The sequence below is a fragment of the Ranitomeya imitator genome, chromosome 1 (assembly GCF_032444005.1).
Source record: "Ranitomeya imitator isolate aRanImi1 chromosome 1, aRanImi1.pri, whole genome shotgun sequence".
In the NCBI taxonomy this organism is placed as follows: Eukaryota; Metazoa; Chordata; class Amphibia; order Anura; family Dendrobatidae; genus Ranitomeya; species Ranitomeya imitator.
The window spans coordinates 382,123,584-382,140,237 of NC_091282.1; the positions used below are offsets into that span (position 1 = coordinate 382,123,584).

General features: G+C 41.6%; 1 protein-coding gene across 2 annotated transcripts in view; it reads left to right on the forward strand.

Annotated features, from left to right (window-relative positions):
- Positions 1-16,654, forward strand: part of AOPEP (aminopeptidase O (putative)) — a 1,002,964-nt gene that overhangs the window by 708,607 nt on the left and 277,703 nt on the right. For both annotated transcript variants that reach the window (XM_069762004.1, XM_069762007.1), the window contains exon 11: positions 16,206-16,266. In XM_069762004.1, the coding sequence (XP_069618105.1) occupies positions 16,206-16,266 (61 nt within the window). The remainder of the gene's footprint in view (positions 1-16,205; positions 16,267-16,654) is intronic.

A 16,654-nucleotide genomic window follows, 5' to 3' on the forward strand; every position in this document is an offset into this window, starting at 1 on the left:
TATACTTGATGCCTCATCCTCAAATAGGCTTAACTTCCCCTCCGTAAATAATTAGCTTTTTACTCACGAACTTTATGACATCTTTAGATGTTTAAACTCCATTTCAAGGGAATTCACATATTTTTCTGACTCCCATTTGTCAGCTTCTTGCATTGATCTGATATTATCAGATGTGTTCTCCCTCCCTAGATTTTCCTCTATATCCATTGGTAATAAATCCATTTCGGATTATGCCCCTGTCATTGCCAAATTGATTGAAGGTCATGCTATCAATAATCAACCGTTGTGGAAGTGTACAGTAATGCTTCTATTTTTCAAAATCCTACATACCATGAGGACATTTCTAGATCTCTTAACCTTTATTTTTCTGAGAATGTGTATGACTCTTCCAAGCCATTCCTCCAGTGGAACGCGCACAAGGCGGTTCTGCGTGGCACTCTCATTCATATTTCCTCCCGTATTAAAAATTTTAACCTCCAAAAGATTAAATGTTTACAAGCCTTGATTAAAGAGAAGGAGTTGGAGCTGGCATTGGCCAATATCCCCACCCCTTGTTCCAAAACTTTGACTGATTTTTCCCATCTTAAGAATGAATTGAGGGCCACAATGTTTTCATTTTATGACTCTGTGGTCAAACAATCAAAAATCAATCACTATATGTCTCTTAACAAGCCCACTTGTTTTATGTTTAATAGAATTAAAAAGGTTAGAATACATAAGCGAATCGACAAGATAATTTCTCCCAAGGGCATTTCTCTCGCCCACTCACAGGACATTGCAAATGAATTTGCACAATATTTCAATCAATTATATAATTTGTGGTCTGAACTCTCTCTTCCCATTCCAGGTGTGAGATCTATTGATGATTTTTTGTCTTCTGTCAATCTTCCACAACTTGATTCCATGGATGCAGACTTTTTGGCTGCTCCTTTTACTGCAGAAGAGATTAGTGACACAATAAAACGATTGAAATATTATAAGGCCCCTGGTCCTGATGGTTATAACAATAATTATTATAAATCATTCCGTGAAATTCTTGTCCCCCATTTAGTTCAAATTTTCAATGCCGCTGCGTCCATTGGTTCTTTCCCTAGGGAAAATTTGGATGCCACAATTATACTTATTCCCAAGCTTCATACTAGTCCTGATCAAATACTTAATTACCATCCCTTTTCATTAATTAATGTTGATCTCAAAATGTATTCCAAAGTCTTAGCTAACCGCCTTAACCTTATTTTGCCCAAATTAATTTCCACGGACCAGATTGGATTTATCAAGCACCAGCAATCCATTGAAGGTACCAGGAGGCTGATAAATATTATTAAATTAATTAATTCCCGAAAAATTAACTCCACTTTAATTTCCCTAGATGCAGAGAAAGCGTTTGGTCGCTTAAATGGGACTTTTCTCAAATGTCCCTACAAAAATTTGGCTTTGATTTGGACTTTATAAATAAAATTATGGCTTTATATTCCGATCCTCAGGCAAAAATGTATATTAATAATCACTTTTCTTCCTCATTTCCAATCTCTAATGGTACTCGGCAGGGTTGCCCCCTTTCTCCACTGCTTTTTGTCCTTGCCATAGAGCCATTAACCCAGCTCATTAGAGATAATCCCTCCATAGAGGGAGTTCGCACGGATCGTAAGGAATTTAAAATCAGTTTATATGCTGATGATATTCTCCTGTCCCTCACCAATCCTTGTCACTCTATCCCACATTTGCAACCCCTTCTTAAAAAAATTTCATTTTTTTCGTATTTTAAAATAAACGAGTCCAAGTCGAACATTTTTCAATTTAACCTCACTGATTCTCAAATCCGGAGTATTTAGGATATTTCGCCCTGGGGTTGGGCAGAGACGGATATTGTTTATTTGGGTCTGAGATTTTCTAGAAACCTTAGCTCCTTGATTCCCAGCAATTTGGATTCTCTTATTGCTTCCATTTCTAAAGAGCTTAGATTTTATGATGATAAAGTATTATCGTGGTGGGGAAGGTGCCTTATTGTAAAATCAATAATTCTTCCCAAGATCCTCTATATCTTCAGGTCCCTTCCTTTACTTGTTTCTACTACCTATTTGACCAGTTTGCAGGCACACCTCAATCTTTTTGTTTGGGGCAACAAGAGAGCTCGTATAGCCTCTAGTCAACTGTGTAAACATAAATTGCGTGAGGGTATGGGTCTACCTAATGTTTCGGCCTATCATTTCTCTAATTTAATTAAACAGAGTCTATATTGGTGGTCTGCAGATCATAGACCTTCATGGGTGGAATTGGAATTATATTTTAATAGATTTGGACTTTGATTTGGACTTTATAAATAAAATTATGGCTTTATATTCCGATCCTCAGGCAAAAATGTATATTAATAATCACTTTTCTTCCTCATTTCCAATCTCTAATGGTACTTGGCAGGGTTGCCCCCTTTCTCCACTGTTTTTTGTCCTTGCCATAGAGCCATTAACCCAGCTCATTAGAGATAATCCCTCCATAGAGGGAGTTCGCACGGATCGTAAGGAATTTAAAATCAGTTTATATGCTGATGATATTCTCCTGTCCCTCACCAATCCTTGTCACTCTATCCCACATTTGCAACCCCTTCTTAAAAAATTTTCATTTTTTTCGTATTTTAAAATAAACGAGTCCAAGTCGAACATTTTTCAATTTAACCTCACTGATTCTCAAATAAGGAGTATTAAGGATATTTCGCCCTGGGGTTGGGCAGAGACTGATATTGTTTATTTGGGTCTGAGATTTTCTAGAAACCTTAGCTCCTTGATTCCCAGCAATTTGGATTCTCTTATTGCTTCCATTTCTAAAGAGCTTAGATTTTATGATGATAAAGTATTATCGTGGTGGGGAAGGTGCCTTATTGTAAAATCAATAATTCTTCCCAAGATCCTCTATATCTTCAGGTCCCTTCCTTTACTTGTTTCTACTAACTATTTGACCAGTTTGCAGGCACACCTCAATCTGTTTGTTTGGGGCAACAAGAGAGCTCGTATAGCCTCTAGTCAACTGTGTAAACATAAATTGTGTGAGGGTATGGGTCTACCTAATTTTAATAGAAATTCTCCACCTTGTAATATTATTATCAATTTATTAACCTCTAAGTCTTCGCTTCGGTCTGATCACCCAATATTTGGAGCTGTTCTTGTGGCATGGCGGAAATGTCTCAAAATTAAAAGTGGTTTCACTAGAATGGAACTTATGCTGATACTTCCCCTTTCTCTTTTGGCTACTGTTTTCTCGTTTGATCTGCATTCAAGTTTGGCTGACTGGGGAATCTCTAAACTACATGACATCTTTGATGGTAACAAGTTTGTTTCATTTACCCACCTTAAAGATAGGTTTGGTGTTCCCGCATCGGCTTTTATGCAGTTTACTATTTTAAAGGATTTTTTGAGGCCACTGGTGACTGGTCGCCCTCCTTTATCGGAGCCGACAATTAATATTTTGTGCAACTCCGGTCATTGCATATTTTGGTCTACTCAATATATCCACCAGTGGTTTAATAACGATTTCAAAATTATAAAATCCCCATACATGAACAAATGAGAATCTACTTTGAATCTTTCTGTAGCTCTAGATGATTGGGAGCTGGCCATGTCCTTGACTTATTCTGCCACCATGTCCATGGCTCTTCATGAGTCTTATTTTAAACTTCTCTCTAGGTGGTATTATTCACTGTCTCGCTTAGCATTTATTAATCCTTCCAATTCCCCTCTCTGTTGTAGGGATTGTGGACATTATGGTAGCCTTTCCCATTTGTTTTGGTTTTGTCCACGTATTAGACCTTTTTGGGGTGAAATCTCTTCTCTTATTTCTATTATATTAAAACGTTCGGATTTTTCTCTGTCTCCTCAGTTGGCCCTGCTTTCGTTGAATGCGGATCAATTGACTCCACCTTTTTGGAAACTTGTTATACATCTGCTTTTAGTTTCTAAGAATGCTATTACTTTTTTTGGAAATCTTCTAAAATAACATGTTCACGAGAAATTATTGACAAACAGGCTTTGCATAAATCCTATGAACAAAAATTGGCGTTACTGAATGGCTGATTTCCTTCCTTTTTGAAAAAATGGTCTCGCTGGCTGGAAATATTTCCATAAGAATTTACTGTATTTATTGTTGTTTTATTTTATTCTACTTTTACTTTTATGCTTAATGATTGTTTCATGCTATTGCATTTATGTTAACCTTGCTCTCTCTTTGTCTTGTTTTGGTTGAAAATGTTAATAAAATTGGAAAAACAAATTCACTGTATCTAGCAATGTGTGGCTTTTTTTTGGAGATCGCCTTGCTGACACCCTGTAAATTTGGAGTAATGAAGATTATTGCCACTGCTAGATTGTCACTTAACATCTCTATCTGTATTACGTCAGTCGTACAACTGCTGGATAAAGAGCGCTATTTTATAAACCAATGGAAAATTATGATTTTTTTTTCATCATCTTGCTGACATACTCCAAATGCGGAGTAATGAAGATTATTGCCCCTGTTAAAATGTCACATAAGATTATCTCTACCCGGATTGCGTTAGTCGCTCAACTGCTAGAAAAAAATACGCTATTTTTTAAACCAATAGAAAATTAGGATTTTTTTTAATAGTCTTGCTGACACACTCCAAATGAGGAGTAATGAAGATTATTGCCTCTGTTAAATTGTCACGTAAGATTATCTCTACCCGGATTGCACCAGTTGCACAACTACTAGATAAATATTAAGTATTTTATATGGAAAATAGCGTGCTGCAGCATGTACTTGCAATGATGAGAACACCCAGGTGCCTGCCTTTCACCCTCCCTCCTATTAAATATCGCCCTACTTAACACTAGAAGTCCCAGAAATTTTGAGCTCCCCCCTGAAGTCCCTAAAGAGGGTCAAATGACTCTTAAGGTACCGTCACATTAAGCGACGCTGCAGCGATATAGACAACGATGCCGATCTCTGCAGCGTCGCTGTTTAGGTCGTTGTGTGGTCGCTGTAGAGCTGTCACACAGACAGCTCTCCAGCGACCAACGATGCCGAAGTCCCCGGGTAACCAGGGTAAACATCGGGTTGCTAAGCGCAGGGCCGTGCTTAGTAACCCGATGTTTACCCTGGTTACCATTGTAAATATAAAAAAAAACACTACATACTTACATTCCGGTGTCTGTCGCGTCCCCCGGCGTCAGCTTCCCTGCACTGTGTAAGCGCCGGCCGTAAAGCAGAGCGGTGACGTCACCGCTGTGCTCTGCTTTATGGCCGGCCGGCGCTGACATAGTGCAGGGAAGCTGACACCGGGGGATGCGACAGGCACCGGAATGTAAGTATGTAGTGTTTTTTTTTTTACATTTACAATGGTAACCAGGGTAAATATCTGGTTACTAAGCGTGGCCCTGCGCTTAGTAACCTGATGTTAACCCTGGTTACAAGTGGAGACATCGCTGGATCGGCGTCACACACACCGATTCAGCGATGTCAACGGGTGATCCAGCGACAAAATAAAGTTCTGGCCTTCTAGCTCCGACCAGCGATGTCACAGCAGGATCCTGATCGCTGCTGCATGTCGAACACAACGATATCGCTATCCAGGACGCTGCAACATCACGGATCGCTATCGTTATTGTTCTAAAGTTGCTCAGTGTGAAGGTACCTGTCCAAACTGACAACTCTGATGGCTCCAATTAGCATCCTTTCATTTGTAAATGTTGCCTGAGGAATCTGCAGGGGGCAATTGTGTTGATCCACCTCAACAAAGGTCTTGTAAGAGAGTGTAAACAAAAGAATGTAAGCTGCTCCTGAGTGTGTCTGCCCACCCCCCAGCCCCCACCTTAGCAATTTTGCATGCAGCCTTTTGTGCTGTGGGGGATAAATAGGTGACTGCTTCACCTATTTTGTTCACAAGAAACAAAATGCAGAGAAGGCACACCATTCAACAGGCATTGGAACTGATCCTGAGCAACACCAACCCTTCTGACTCAGATGGAGAAGACATAGTCCTTCAACCGGATTCAGACTCTGAGCTGTCTTCAGGTTAGATTTTTCAAATTACCTTTTTTTATTTCCTGACTATCTTTTTGCTAGGTTCACATTTTAGAGAATTTCTGTTCCCTGCGAATCCAGCAGGGAACTTAGAAATTTTCTCAGCCTCCACATGTTCCTCGCATGCGGGAGAGCGGGGAACGCGGTCCCTAGCAACCCGCTGTGTTTACTGGTCACCAGCTACACATCATGCAACACCTACGCTTTAATGACATGTTCACATGCAGTGAGCGAGTGGAGACCGATAAGTTTGCTGCAATCTCCGATGTGTGGAGATCGTCTGTCACCAACTGCATCGCATCCTACAACCCTGGTCGACACATCACTATTGATGAACAGCCTTTCCCGTCAAAGACTCGCTGCTGTTTTCTGCAATACATTGCAACAAAACCAGACAAGTTTTGCATCAAGTTTTGGGTGGCTTGCGACTTGAAATCAAAGTACTGTACATCTGTAATGTCCTCCCATATCTTGGCAAGGACCCCAGTCGTCCCAGCGGGGAGAGACTGTCCGAAACTGTAGTGATGAGGCTGATGGAACCATTCATAGACAAGGGCAGAACTGTACCACCGACAATTTCTTTACATCATTGTCACTTGCACAACGTCTGCTTAGCCGGAAAACCACTATCCTCGGCACAGTCAACAAAAGTCGCTGGGAAATTCCTCAATCCGCTAGACAGATGGACCGCACTGAATTCACCACTCAGGTGTTTTCAACCACTGGTGCCACACTGACAGTGTATGCACCCAAGCGAAAGAAGGCCGTCTACATTCTGAGCAGCATGCACAGCGTTGTTGAAACTGAGGATACCAACAAAAGGAAGCCAAACATGGTCAAACAATACAACCACACAAAGTGCGGTGTGGATGTAATGGACCATATGGTGCGGGAGTACAGCGTGCGTGCAGGAACATGGAGATGGCCAGTCGCCGTGTTCTACAACATGATTGACATGGCAGCACCGAATGCTCATGTTCTTTATCAGGCATGCACTGAGGTGCAGAAGAGACGGGTGGACTTCCTGTTTGAGCTTGCACAAGAGTTATGTGGCCGTCATGTGACTGAAAAGAAGGCACGCAAGGAGAAACTACTTCGGCAACAACCTTCCACACCCAGCCCTGGCAGAAGGGCGAAGTGTCAGGTCAACCATCGATGCACGAACAATTGTGCAACTGAGAGATGTGTTGACTGCTATAAATACACGTGTGGCAAATGTACCAGGGACATACCCAAGCAGTGCCAGGTATGTTCTGACAGTGCAGACAGACTGCTGAGTGAGTGCTGAAATGCTAGTCGCACAAGAAGGACATGCCACTCACACACACACACGCAGCCCCCCACTGCAGCCTATAGTAAATATGTGTGGAATTGTTTTATTCCTTGAATTTTTTTATTTTTATAACAAAAATAAAAAGCATGGAAACAAATAACAGTTGTTCTTTTGTATATTTTTCACACTGAAATTTCAGTCCTCTTGTGCGATTTGAGCACAATTTTTTTCCGCTTGTGTGCTTGAGGCCTTAGACATAAATGCTTCTGGTCATTACTCACAGCTGTACCTTGCTCTAAAATTTCTAATTCTCTATTTAATATATATAAAAAATGATTCATTGTTTCAGTGCTTTTTTGCTCAAATAAAACTAAACTAAATACAATATGTTTAGTCTTTATATTATCAAATACAATAAACTGAATAGAACTAACTAAAAACTAAATGGCTAAACTCAATGGAAAACAACCTCCTCCTGTGGTGCGACAGTAATGGCCTTAATTACAGAACAAAAGACGGTGATTAGAGGATGTTAGCTAAAATCCTACAGGTCATTTGACCCCTCTCTGGGTTCCAAACGTAGAAATGTTACATGACCCCTCTCTGGGACTTCTAGTGTTAAATCCCCACCTAACAAACAAGTAATCTCTTCACAATCTTCATATCTTAACAGAGCTTTTTGGAAAAAATCACTATAACCTCCTATCACTCTCCCTACGCTACTTTCCCTCTCAATATGTTCAAACTATGCTCTCCCTATGCTGTTTCTGGCTGCAATGTGTGCAAGATGGGGTCAGAAGCCTTGACATAGTCCCTATGATGCTGGAAGGCTAGCCAATCAAAGTAATGCCACATCAAAGATGGCGCGGGCATTACTATCATTGGCAAGCCAGCCCAGCATGTTCATTGACTGCAAATAAAGTTCCAAACATGCTGGGTGGGTCACTCGAATATACCGAGGCGAATACCTAATTAGTCGCCAAGTATCAAACAGCCCGAACACTGTACTATTCGTGCGAGTAACGAATAGTGCTGAATGTATTCACTCATCACCATTCATGACTAATGAACTGCTGTAACCTTATTGACATCACCACACTCAGCGTGAGAAATTTCTCATGCTGTGAACGGTGACATCAGTAAGGTTACCACAGTTAATCGGCTAAGAACTACAACAACCCTATTGATGTCAGTACTCTTTGCAGCAGCCCGATTCATATACTAGTGTCAATGCCATGTCAACATCCAAATGTAGCAGTGCCGGGGATCGATGTGGGATGGATTTACGGTGGACCCCTTTGGATTTTTTGATTTTTTTTAAAGGCAATAAATGGGTAAAAGGGAGTCGTGGAGTGTTTTATACAATTAAAGGACTTTTTCTGTGTGTGTTTATTATTTTTTACTACAGGGTTATAGACACCTCTCTCTATGCCTCTCTATTACTAATCCCAGGGCTTGATCTCATCGGACATTATACTGCTGACTTCAACTCCAAAACGATTACCCCCCCTTGCCAACGCTAATGGAAGCACCATTTCTGAGGCTGCTAAGGGCTGGTTTTATTAGTCTGGAAGGGGGCTAATATCCATGGTCCCTTCCCAGCCTAATAATGTCAGCCCACAGCTGTCTGCTCAGCATTTGCTGGTTATTAAAAATAAGGGGGACCTGATGTCATTTTTTCCTTGGTTCCCCTTCTTAATAACCAGTGAAGGCTGCAAAGACAGCTGTGAGTTGATATTAATAACCTGGGAAGCTCCATGTTTATTGTCCCCTTCCCAGAATAATGACACCAGCCCCCAGCTGTGTGCTTTCCCTCAGCTTATTATTAAAAATAAGGGGGACCCTATGTCATTTTTTTTTCTTTTATTTATTTGCTAAATACATGTACAGTAAGCTACACATGCCATGCACTAATTATATATCACACTGACATCTTTCTTACTATGCACAGGTGCACCATGAGTGTCAGGAGTAGTGTCTCCACACCCCGACGCAGTGTCGAAACACGTGTCAGGGTTTGAGGACGAATTATTTTAATGGATCTATTCATTACTCAGGTATATAATTTGAACCAAGGTCTAGATGTAATGATTATGTAACGTGCCATTGATTTGGGTGTTTTGGACATTTTGTGTTAATTAATACAATAATGAGAATAGTATTCAGCAGCCAATGCCTGACCGACGGTAACCTTTTCAGTGTCAGTTGAGGGCTCACACACTGTCCTCTGGGTGACAGCATGGGAACCGCGATTCCCGGCGCCTGTGACTGGTGGTGACTTCAGTGAGGTTACCGCTGGTCAGAGCTGGTGCTTCCCACATAGTCACACAGATGACAGCACGAGAGCCACCGGATGTTCTTGTCCCCATGGGGTTAGGGATTAAGTTTGGCTACTGTTCTGGTACCTGAACTGAATTTTTTTATGAAGTTTGGCCGAACCAGACGGACCTGAACATCCATGTGTCTTCCCATTCCTACTTACAGCTTATTTTTTAAAGCCTTTCATTGCGAGAGAGACTTTCATTTTAGTTGTTTTATCATCTGTGCGAGTTGCTTGTTTCTGAACCTTTTCCATCTGTACCATGTCCATTTTGCAGTGTCCTGCTAAATGATCAACATGGCAAAAATATTCCTGAATCCATGACTGAAAAAATAATTGTTACAATTGTCCAATTAATAGAGGCAGCAATAAGTAAATTAACGATCAAGGCAGCATATAAGAAATGGTGGTCATAACTCTTGGTGGGTATAAAACCATACACATTAAAATAGATTGGATAAAAGGATGAAAATGGAAAAGATTTCATTGCATAATAATAATATTTTTTTTCTATAAACTCCAACATATTCCACAGTACTTTACATTGCAGAGGGTACTTGTACAGACAATAAAGATATTAGAGAATAACACATAACTCAATAGATACCAAGAGGAATGAGAGCCCTGCTCAGAAGCTTACAATCTATGAGGAAATAGGGAAAACGTGAAAGGTAAATGTTAAAAAGAGCTTGTATTGCACGGCTCAGCTATCAATATAATAAATAGGGTATTCACATAACGCTGCATGAATTGGTCACCAGCCAGTGAAAAAAAGAGACAGAGGGCTATTAAGTGCATGAAGGGTGTGTGAACAGATGCTATGAGAATCCTGAATTTTAAAAAAATAAATGGTATGGGCAAAACAGGGATAGGTAAATAATAGGGATGAGCGAATATACTCGTTACTGGAAATTTCTCGAGCATGCTTGGGGGGTCCTCCGAGTAGTTTTCCGTGCTCGGAGTTTTAGTTTGTCTTGCCACAGCTGAATGATTTACATCTGTTAGCCAGCTAAAGTACAAGTGGGGGTTGCCTGGTTGCTAGGGAATCCCCACATGTAATCAAGCTGGCTAACAGATGTAAATCATTCAGCTACAACAAGAAAAACTAAAACTCCGAGCACTGAAAAATACTCGGAGGACCCCCGAGCGTGCTCGGGAAATCTCGAGTAACGAGTATATTCGCTCATCACTAGTAAATAAGTAAGGTGGTGCAATAGGCGAGTCTAAAGACTGTTGATATTGGAAATTAATTGAATTATCCTGGGTAGTGCATTGCAAGGAATTGGCGCAGCACGCGAGAAGTCTTAGAGACTGGAGTGGGAGGTTTGCATTATTGAGGATTCTAGTCTTAGGTCATTAGCTAAACGGAGGTTTCCGATAGGGTGGAAGACTGAGACAAGGGAGGAGATGTAGCGTGGTGCAGAACCGTGGAGCGCTTTGTGGGTGAGAGTGATAATTCATATTGAACTCTGTGGCGGATGGGCAGTGACTGGCACAGGGTAGAGGCATCGGTGTAGCAGTTGGAGAGGAATATGATCCTGTCTGCTGCACTAAGGACAGATTGGAGATGGGAGAGTTTAGTAAGAGGGAGACAGATTATTGGAGTGCAGTTGTCCAGACAACAATGAATAAGAGAGATAATATACAGTATAACAGGATAATAAAGAGCACTGCTATGCCATTCATACATAAGAAGTGTAAGGAAATAGGTGGTGAGTATACGGCAAAGGTAAATATAATCACAGAGTGGTGGTGTTTCGTGGCTCTGCTCCTCTGTCTTACTCCCCAACATGCATTTTTTATTCCTTATTCCTCTCCCTGACTGAGAAACGTGTTGAGTTGTGAAACAAAAGAGCATTGCAACTAAAATCATCACTCTAGATCTGGATTTACTTTTGTTCATTTTTGCTGTCTTTGGATTGCCTAATTCTCACTACTTATTTCCTTACACTTCTTAGTAATGTTAGATCATTATTACTATTTATTAAAAAAGTGAAACTTTTCCATTTTTTTCCACTCTAACTTATATTGTTGTGCTCCCATCAAAGGTTACAGCTACCATTTCTTCTATACATTCTTAGGCTTCTTTCACACTTGCGTCGTTTGGTCTCCATTGCAATCCGTCATTTTGGGGGGAAAAAACGGATCCTGCAAATGTGCCCGCAGGATGCGTTTTTTTTTTTTCCCATAGACCTGTATTGCCGACCGATTGCGACATATGGCCATACGTCGCGTCCGTCGTGCACTGGATGCGTCGTGTTTTGGCGGACCGTCGGTACGAAAAAACATTCAAGGGAACGTTTTTTCGTACGTCGCGTCCGCCATTTCCTACCGCGCATGCGCGGCCGGAACTCTGCCCCCTCCTCCCTGGATGATAGAAGCCTTAGTCCATCTTCTGGATGTAGCACTTGGACCTCCTGTTGTTTTAATGAACTATAACCTGTTTCCAATGTAACATGTTGTGGAATTTGTTTTTTTTCCCCTCCATGATGATGTAGGAAACTTAATTTGCCTTCTTATCATTTAGACTTGGAACTTGACAAAGACATACCTACAAATTGACTATGATCGTGTGTAAATGGTCCATGCCCATGCAATGAACATGTCTGTAGACCTGATGTATGGCTACATTTTTTTTTTTCTGCTGTCATGGCCACCATACAGCCAGTAGGCCATAACCACCAGCCATTTCGTATGTGTACAAGGTGTTAAGACCTTCATACACATTAAACTAATATTTATTATAGCACCATATCTTCCATGGCGCTTTACATGTGAGGGGTATGCATAATAAAAACAAGTACAATAATCTTAAACAATACAAGTCATGACTGGTACAGTAGGAGAGAGGACCCTGCCCGTGAGGGCTCACAATCTAATATCTGCTGATATTGGTTCGGCCAATAGTTTAATGTGTATGGTGGGCGCTGGCCAACTGATTGAAATAGGACATGTTTGATCAACATCTCCACTCAGACTATGAATCATGTTTACCACAACTAAGCATCTGTCAACATGTCCATTGGCAGCATTCTCGTAGAATACAGGCGTTCTTGGCAGAATGAGCACTCCTGTGTATGGGAGAGCTGGCTGAGATGGCATCGTTCGGCCGACAGACATCTAATGTGCATGGCAAAGCATTGCTGTTGCTTTCACCAAAAGACTATCATATAGGAAAAGATGATCTGTCATGTTGAAATACAACACTTGATCCTTTTGTTTCTTGGGAGATAAGTCCCCACTGTGGATGTCTGGGGAGCTGAGCATGCATGAATACAAAAGAAAGATGAATGTCACTATGCACTTTGGTATCGAATGTGTATAATCTCTTAATTGTTAATTTATTGATACCATCAAATTATACAAGAGGCAGCAGTATTTCCTTTGTACATTATGACTCAATGCTCCTCCACCTCTCTTTATGCTTTTTAACCTTATGCCTTGGCTTCTTTTTGTTGTTTTTAATCAGTTTAGTCAATTAATCTACTATATAATTGTCTAAGGGTCACTTCCGTCTGTCTGTCTGTCTGTCTTTCTGTCTGTCAGAGATATTCATTAGTCGTGGCCTCTGTCATGGAAATCCATGTCACTGATTGGTCTCGGCAGCTGCCTGTCATGGCTGCCGTGACCAATCAGCGACGGCGACAGTCCGATTAGTCCCTCCCTACTCCCCTGCAATCAGTGCCCGGCGCCCGCTCCATACTCCCCGCAGTCAGTGCCCACTCCATACTCCCCTCCAGTCACCGCTCACACAGGGTTAATGCCAGCGGTAACGGACCGTGTTATGCCGTTGGCAACTCACTCCGTTACCGCTGCTATTAACCCGGTGTGACCAAGTTTTTACTATTGATGATGCGTATGCAGCATAAATAGTAAAAAGATCTAATGTTACAAATAATAATAATAAAACAAAAATGTTATTCTCACTAGGGTTGAGCGACTTTTACTTTTTTAGGGTCGAGTCGGGTTTCGCGAAACCCGACTATCTCAAAAGTCGAGTCGAGTGAAATCAGCCGATTATCGCGAAAAGTCGGGGATCGACCGAAACATGAAACCCAATGCAAAGTCAATGGGAAATCTCTCTCTCTCTCTTTCCCCCTCCGTCCCTGAAAAGCTGGTGTTACACATTGCAAATCGCTACAGCGCACAAGCGAGAAGATGGCGATAGGCGTGCACGCCCCTAAGACCTATGTCATCACTCTGCCCACGCTCCTTCATTGGCTGAAAAAATGGTGCCAAACGCATCATACGAAACGCGACTTTGGCGCGAAGATCGCCGACCGCATGGCCGATCCCACACTAGGATCGGGTTGGGTTTCATGGCGACTTTTGAATTTGTCCGATCCGTTTCGCTCAAGCCTAATTCTCACCCTCCAACATGCGCGGTGTCCTCGGCAGTGCAAGCGGCAGGCTCCGGTGCCAAGGATGCTATGTGAGAAGGACCTTCCATGACATCACGGTCATTTTTCCGCAACGTCATCACAGGTCCTGCGCTCATACCAACCCTGGGACCGGAAGCTGCCGCGTGCACCGCACACAGGCGCCAGGAATACAAGGGGCCCCTCGGAAGGTGAGTATATGTTTATTTTTTATTTTAAGTCTTTTTTAACCTGTTACATACGTGGCTGGGCAATATACTACATAGCTGGGCAATATACTACGTGGCTGGGCAATATACTACGTGACTGGCCAATATACTATGTGTCTTTGCTGTATACTACGTGGCTCTGTGCTGTATACTACATCGCTGTGCAATATACTACGTGGCTGGGCAGTATACTACGTGACTGGGCAATATACTACGTGACTGGGCAATATACCATGTGGCTGGGCAATATACTATGTGACTGGGAAATATACTATGTGCCTGGGCAATATACTACGTAGCTGGGCAATATACTACATGACTGGGCAATATACTAGATGGCTGGGCAATATACTACGTCATTGGGCAATATACTACGTCGCTGGGCAATATACTACGTGGCTGGGCAATATACTACGTGGCTGGGCAATATACTGCGTGGCTGGGCAATATACTACTTGGCTGGGCAATATACTACGTGGCTGGGCAATCTATGTGAGAAGGACCCTCCATTACGTCACGGTCATTTGACCGCGACGTCATCACAGGTCCTGCGCTCATACCAACCCTGGGACCCGGAAGCTGCCGCGTGCACCACACACAGGCGCCAGGACTACAAGCGACCCCTCGGAAGGTGAGTATATGTTTATTTTTTATTTTAAGTCTGTTTTAACCTGTTACATACGTAGCTGGGCAATATACTACGTGGCTGGGCAATATACTACGTAGCTGGGCAATATAGTACGTGACTGGGCAATATACTACGTCACTGGGCAATATACTACATGGCTGGGCAATATACTACGTGACTGGCCAATATACTACGTGTCTTTGCTGTATACTACGTAGCTCTGTGCTGTATACTACGTCGCTGTGCAATATACTACGTGTCTGGGCAATATACTACGTGACTGGGCAATATACTACGTCACTGGGCAATATACTACGTGACTGGGCAATATACTACGTCGATGTGTAATATACTACCTGACTGGGCAATATACTACGTGGCTGGGCAATATACTAAGTGACTGGGCAATATACTACATGACTGGGCAATATACTACATGACTGGGCAATATACTACGTGACTGGGAAATATACTACATGGCTGGGCAATATACTACGTGGCTGGGCAATATACTACGTGGCTGGACAATATACTACGTCACTGGGCAATATAGTACGTGACTGGGCAATATACTACGTGGCTGGGCAATATACTACGTGGCTGGGCAATATACTACGTGGTTGAGCAATATACTACGTGGCTGGGCAATATAATACGTGGGTTGTGCAATATAATACGTTGACATGCATATTCTAGAATACCCGATGCATTAGAATCGGGCCACCATCTAGTTATTAATAATGTGCATCGGATTATTTTTTAACATGTTCGTATATTTATCTAATTGAATGAGAATGACAGCTTTTTTTTGTAAGAAATGTTCAGTAAGTTTAACTTTCCCATACAGATTAATATCTTTATACCTTAGTTATATCCTTACACTATATCAAGTATCTAAGAGAGTCCAGACTATTAAATCACACTAACTCTTTTTATGATAAAACAAGCAATTCGTCAAACAAATCACAGTAACCAAGGTTTTTTCAGTACATCTCCTCATCCTACTATGAAGACGAAAGGGACACACTACCCGCAAAGGAGAAGCACTGTAAAACTGCAACAATGGAGCATTGCAAGGCGAAAGATTTGGACTTGCAGTGTTACACTATTGCAGATCGTGCGTGGTGTCCAGCAGAAGGAGAAAATACTGTAAAGTGCCTCGGTTACAAATAACACAAGCACGTACATGTGACTGCTTATGAAACCAGTATGCAATGGTATTTCAGCTAATGATCAGTCAATCTCAGTTAAATCATGTGTTCACAATTTTTATAAACTTGGCCTCCGCTTTTACAAGTAGCCATGCCCACTTCTGTACTGTGAATCTTTGAGCAAAATGCTGAGTTATCTTTGTTTTTTTCTCTTATAGACATGACTTGTCTGTTGATGCCATCTACCAAATCTGGCTTGACCCTCCAGGGATGCCACAGGTGACTGTCCTAATCTATCATTTATTTTTTAAATAATCTACTAGCTAAAAAAAGTAGTTTCATAAATATTTGTGTGATATGGAGAAAAAATGGATGTTCTGAAAATAAAGATCTGTGAATATAACTTGAAAAACCTAAAAGTATAAATCTGGCTGTTTTGGTACCATGGGCCATCCAGGGTAAACCTGATAAATCTGACTAAAATATTAGTGGCAGCTCATTTAAGGCACATAGCGTACATTTGTTTAGTTCACATGATGAGTTTCTCCCTTCAGATCCTGAAAGGAAATGTCAAGTTGTGACCTTAAAAAGTATATAAAGAATCATTAATTAGGTGATGCTTGTCTGCATGGCTGAACTGGGATTAGAAAGTGGCCCCAGCATACAA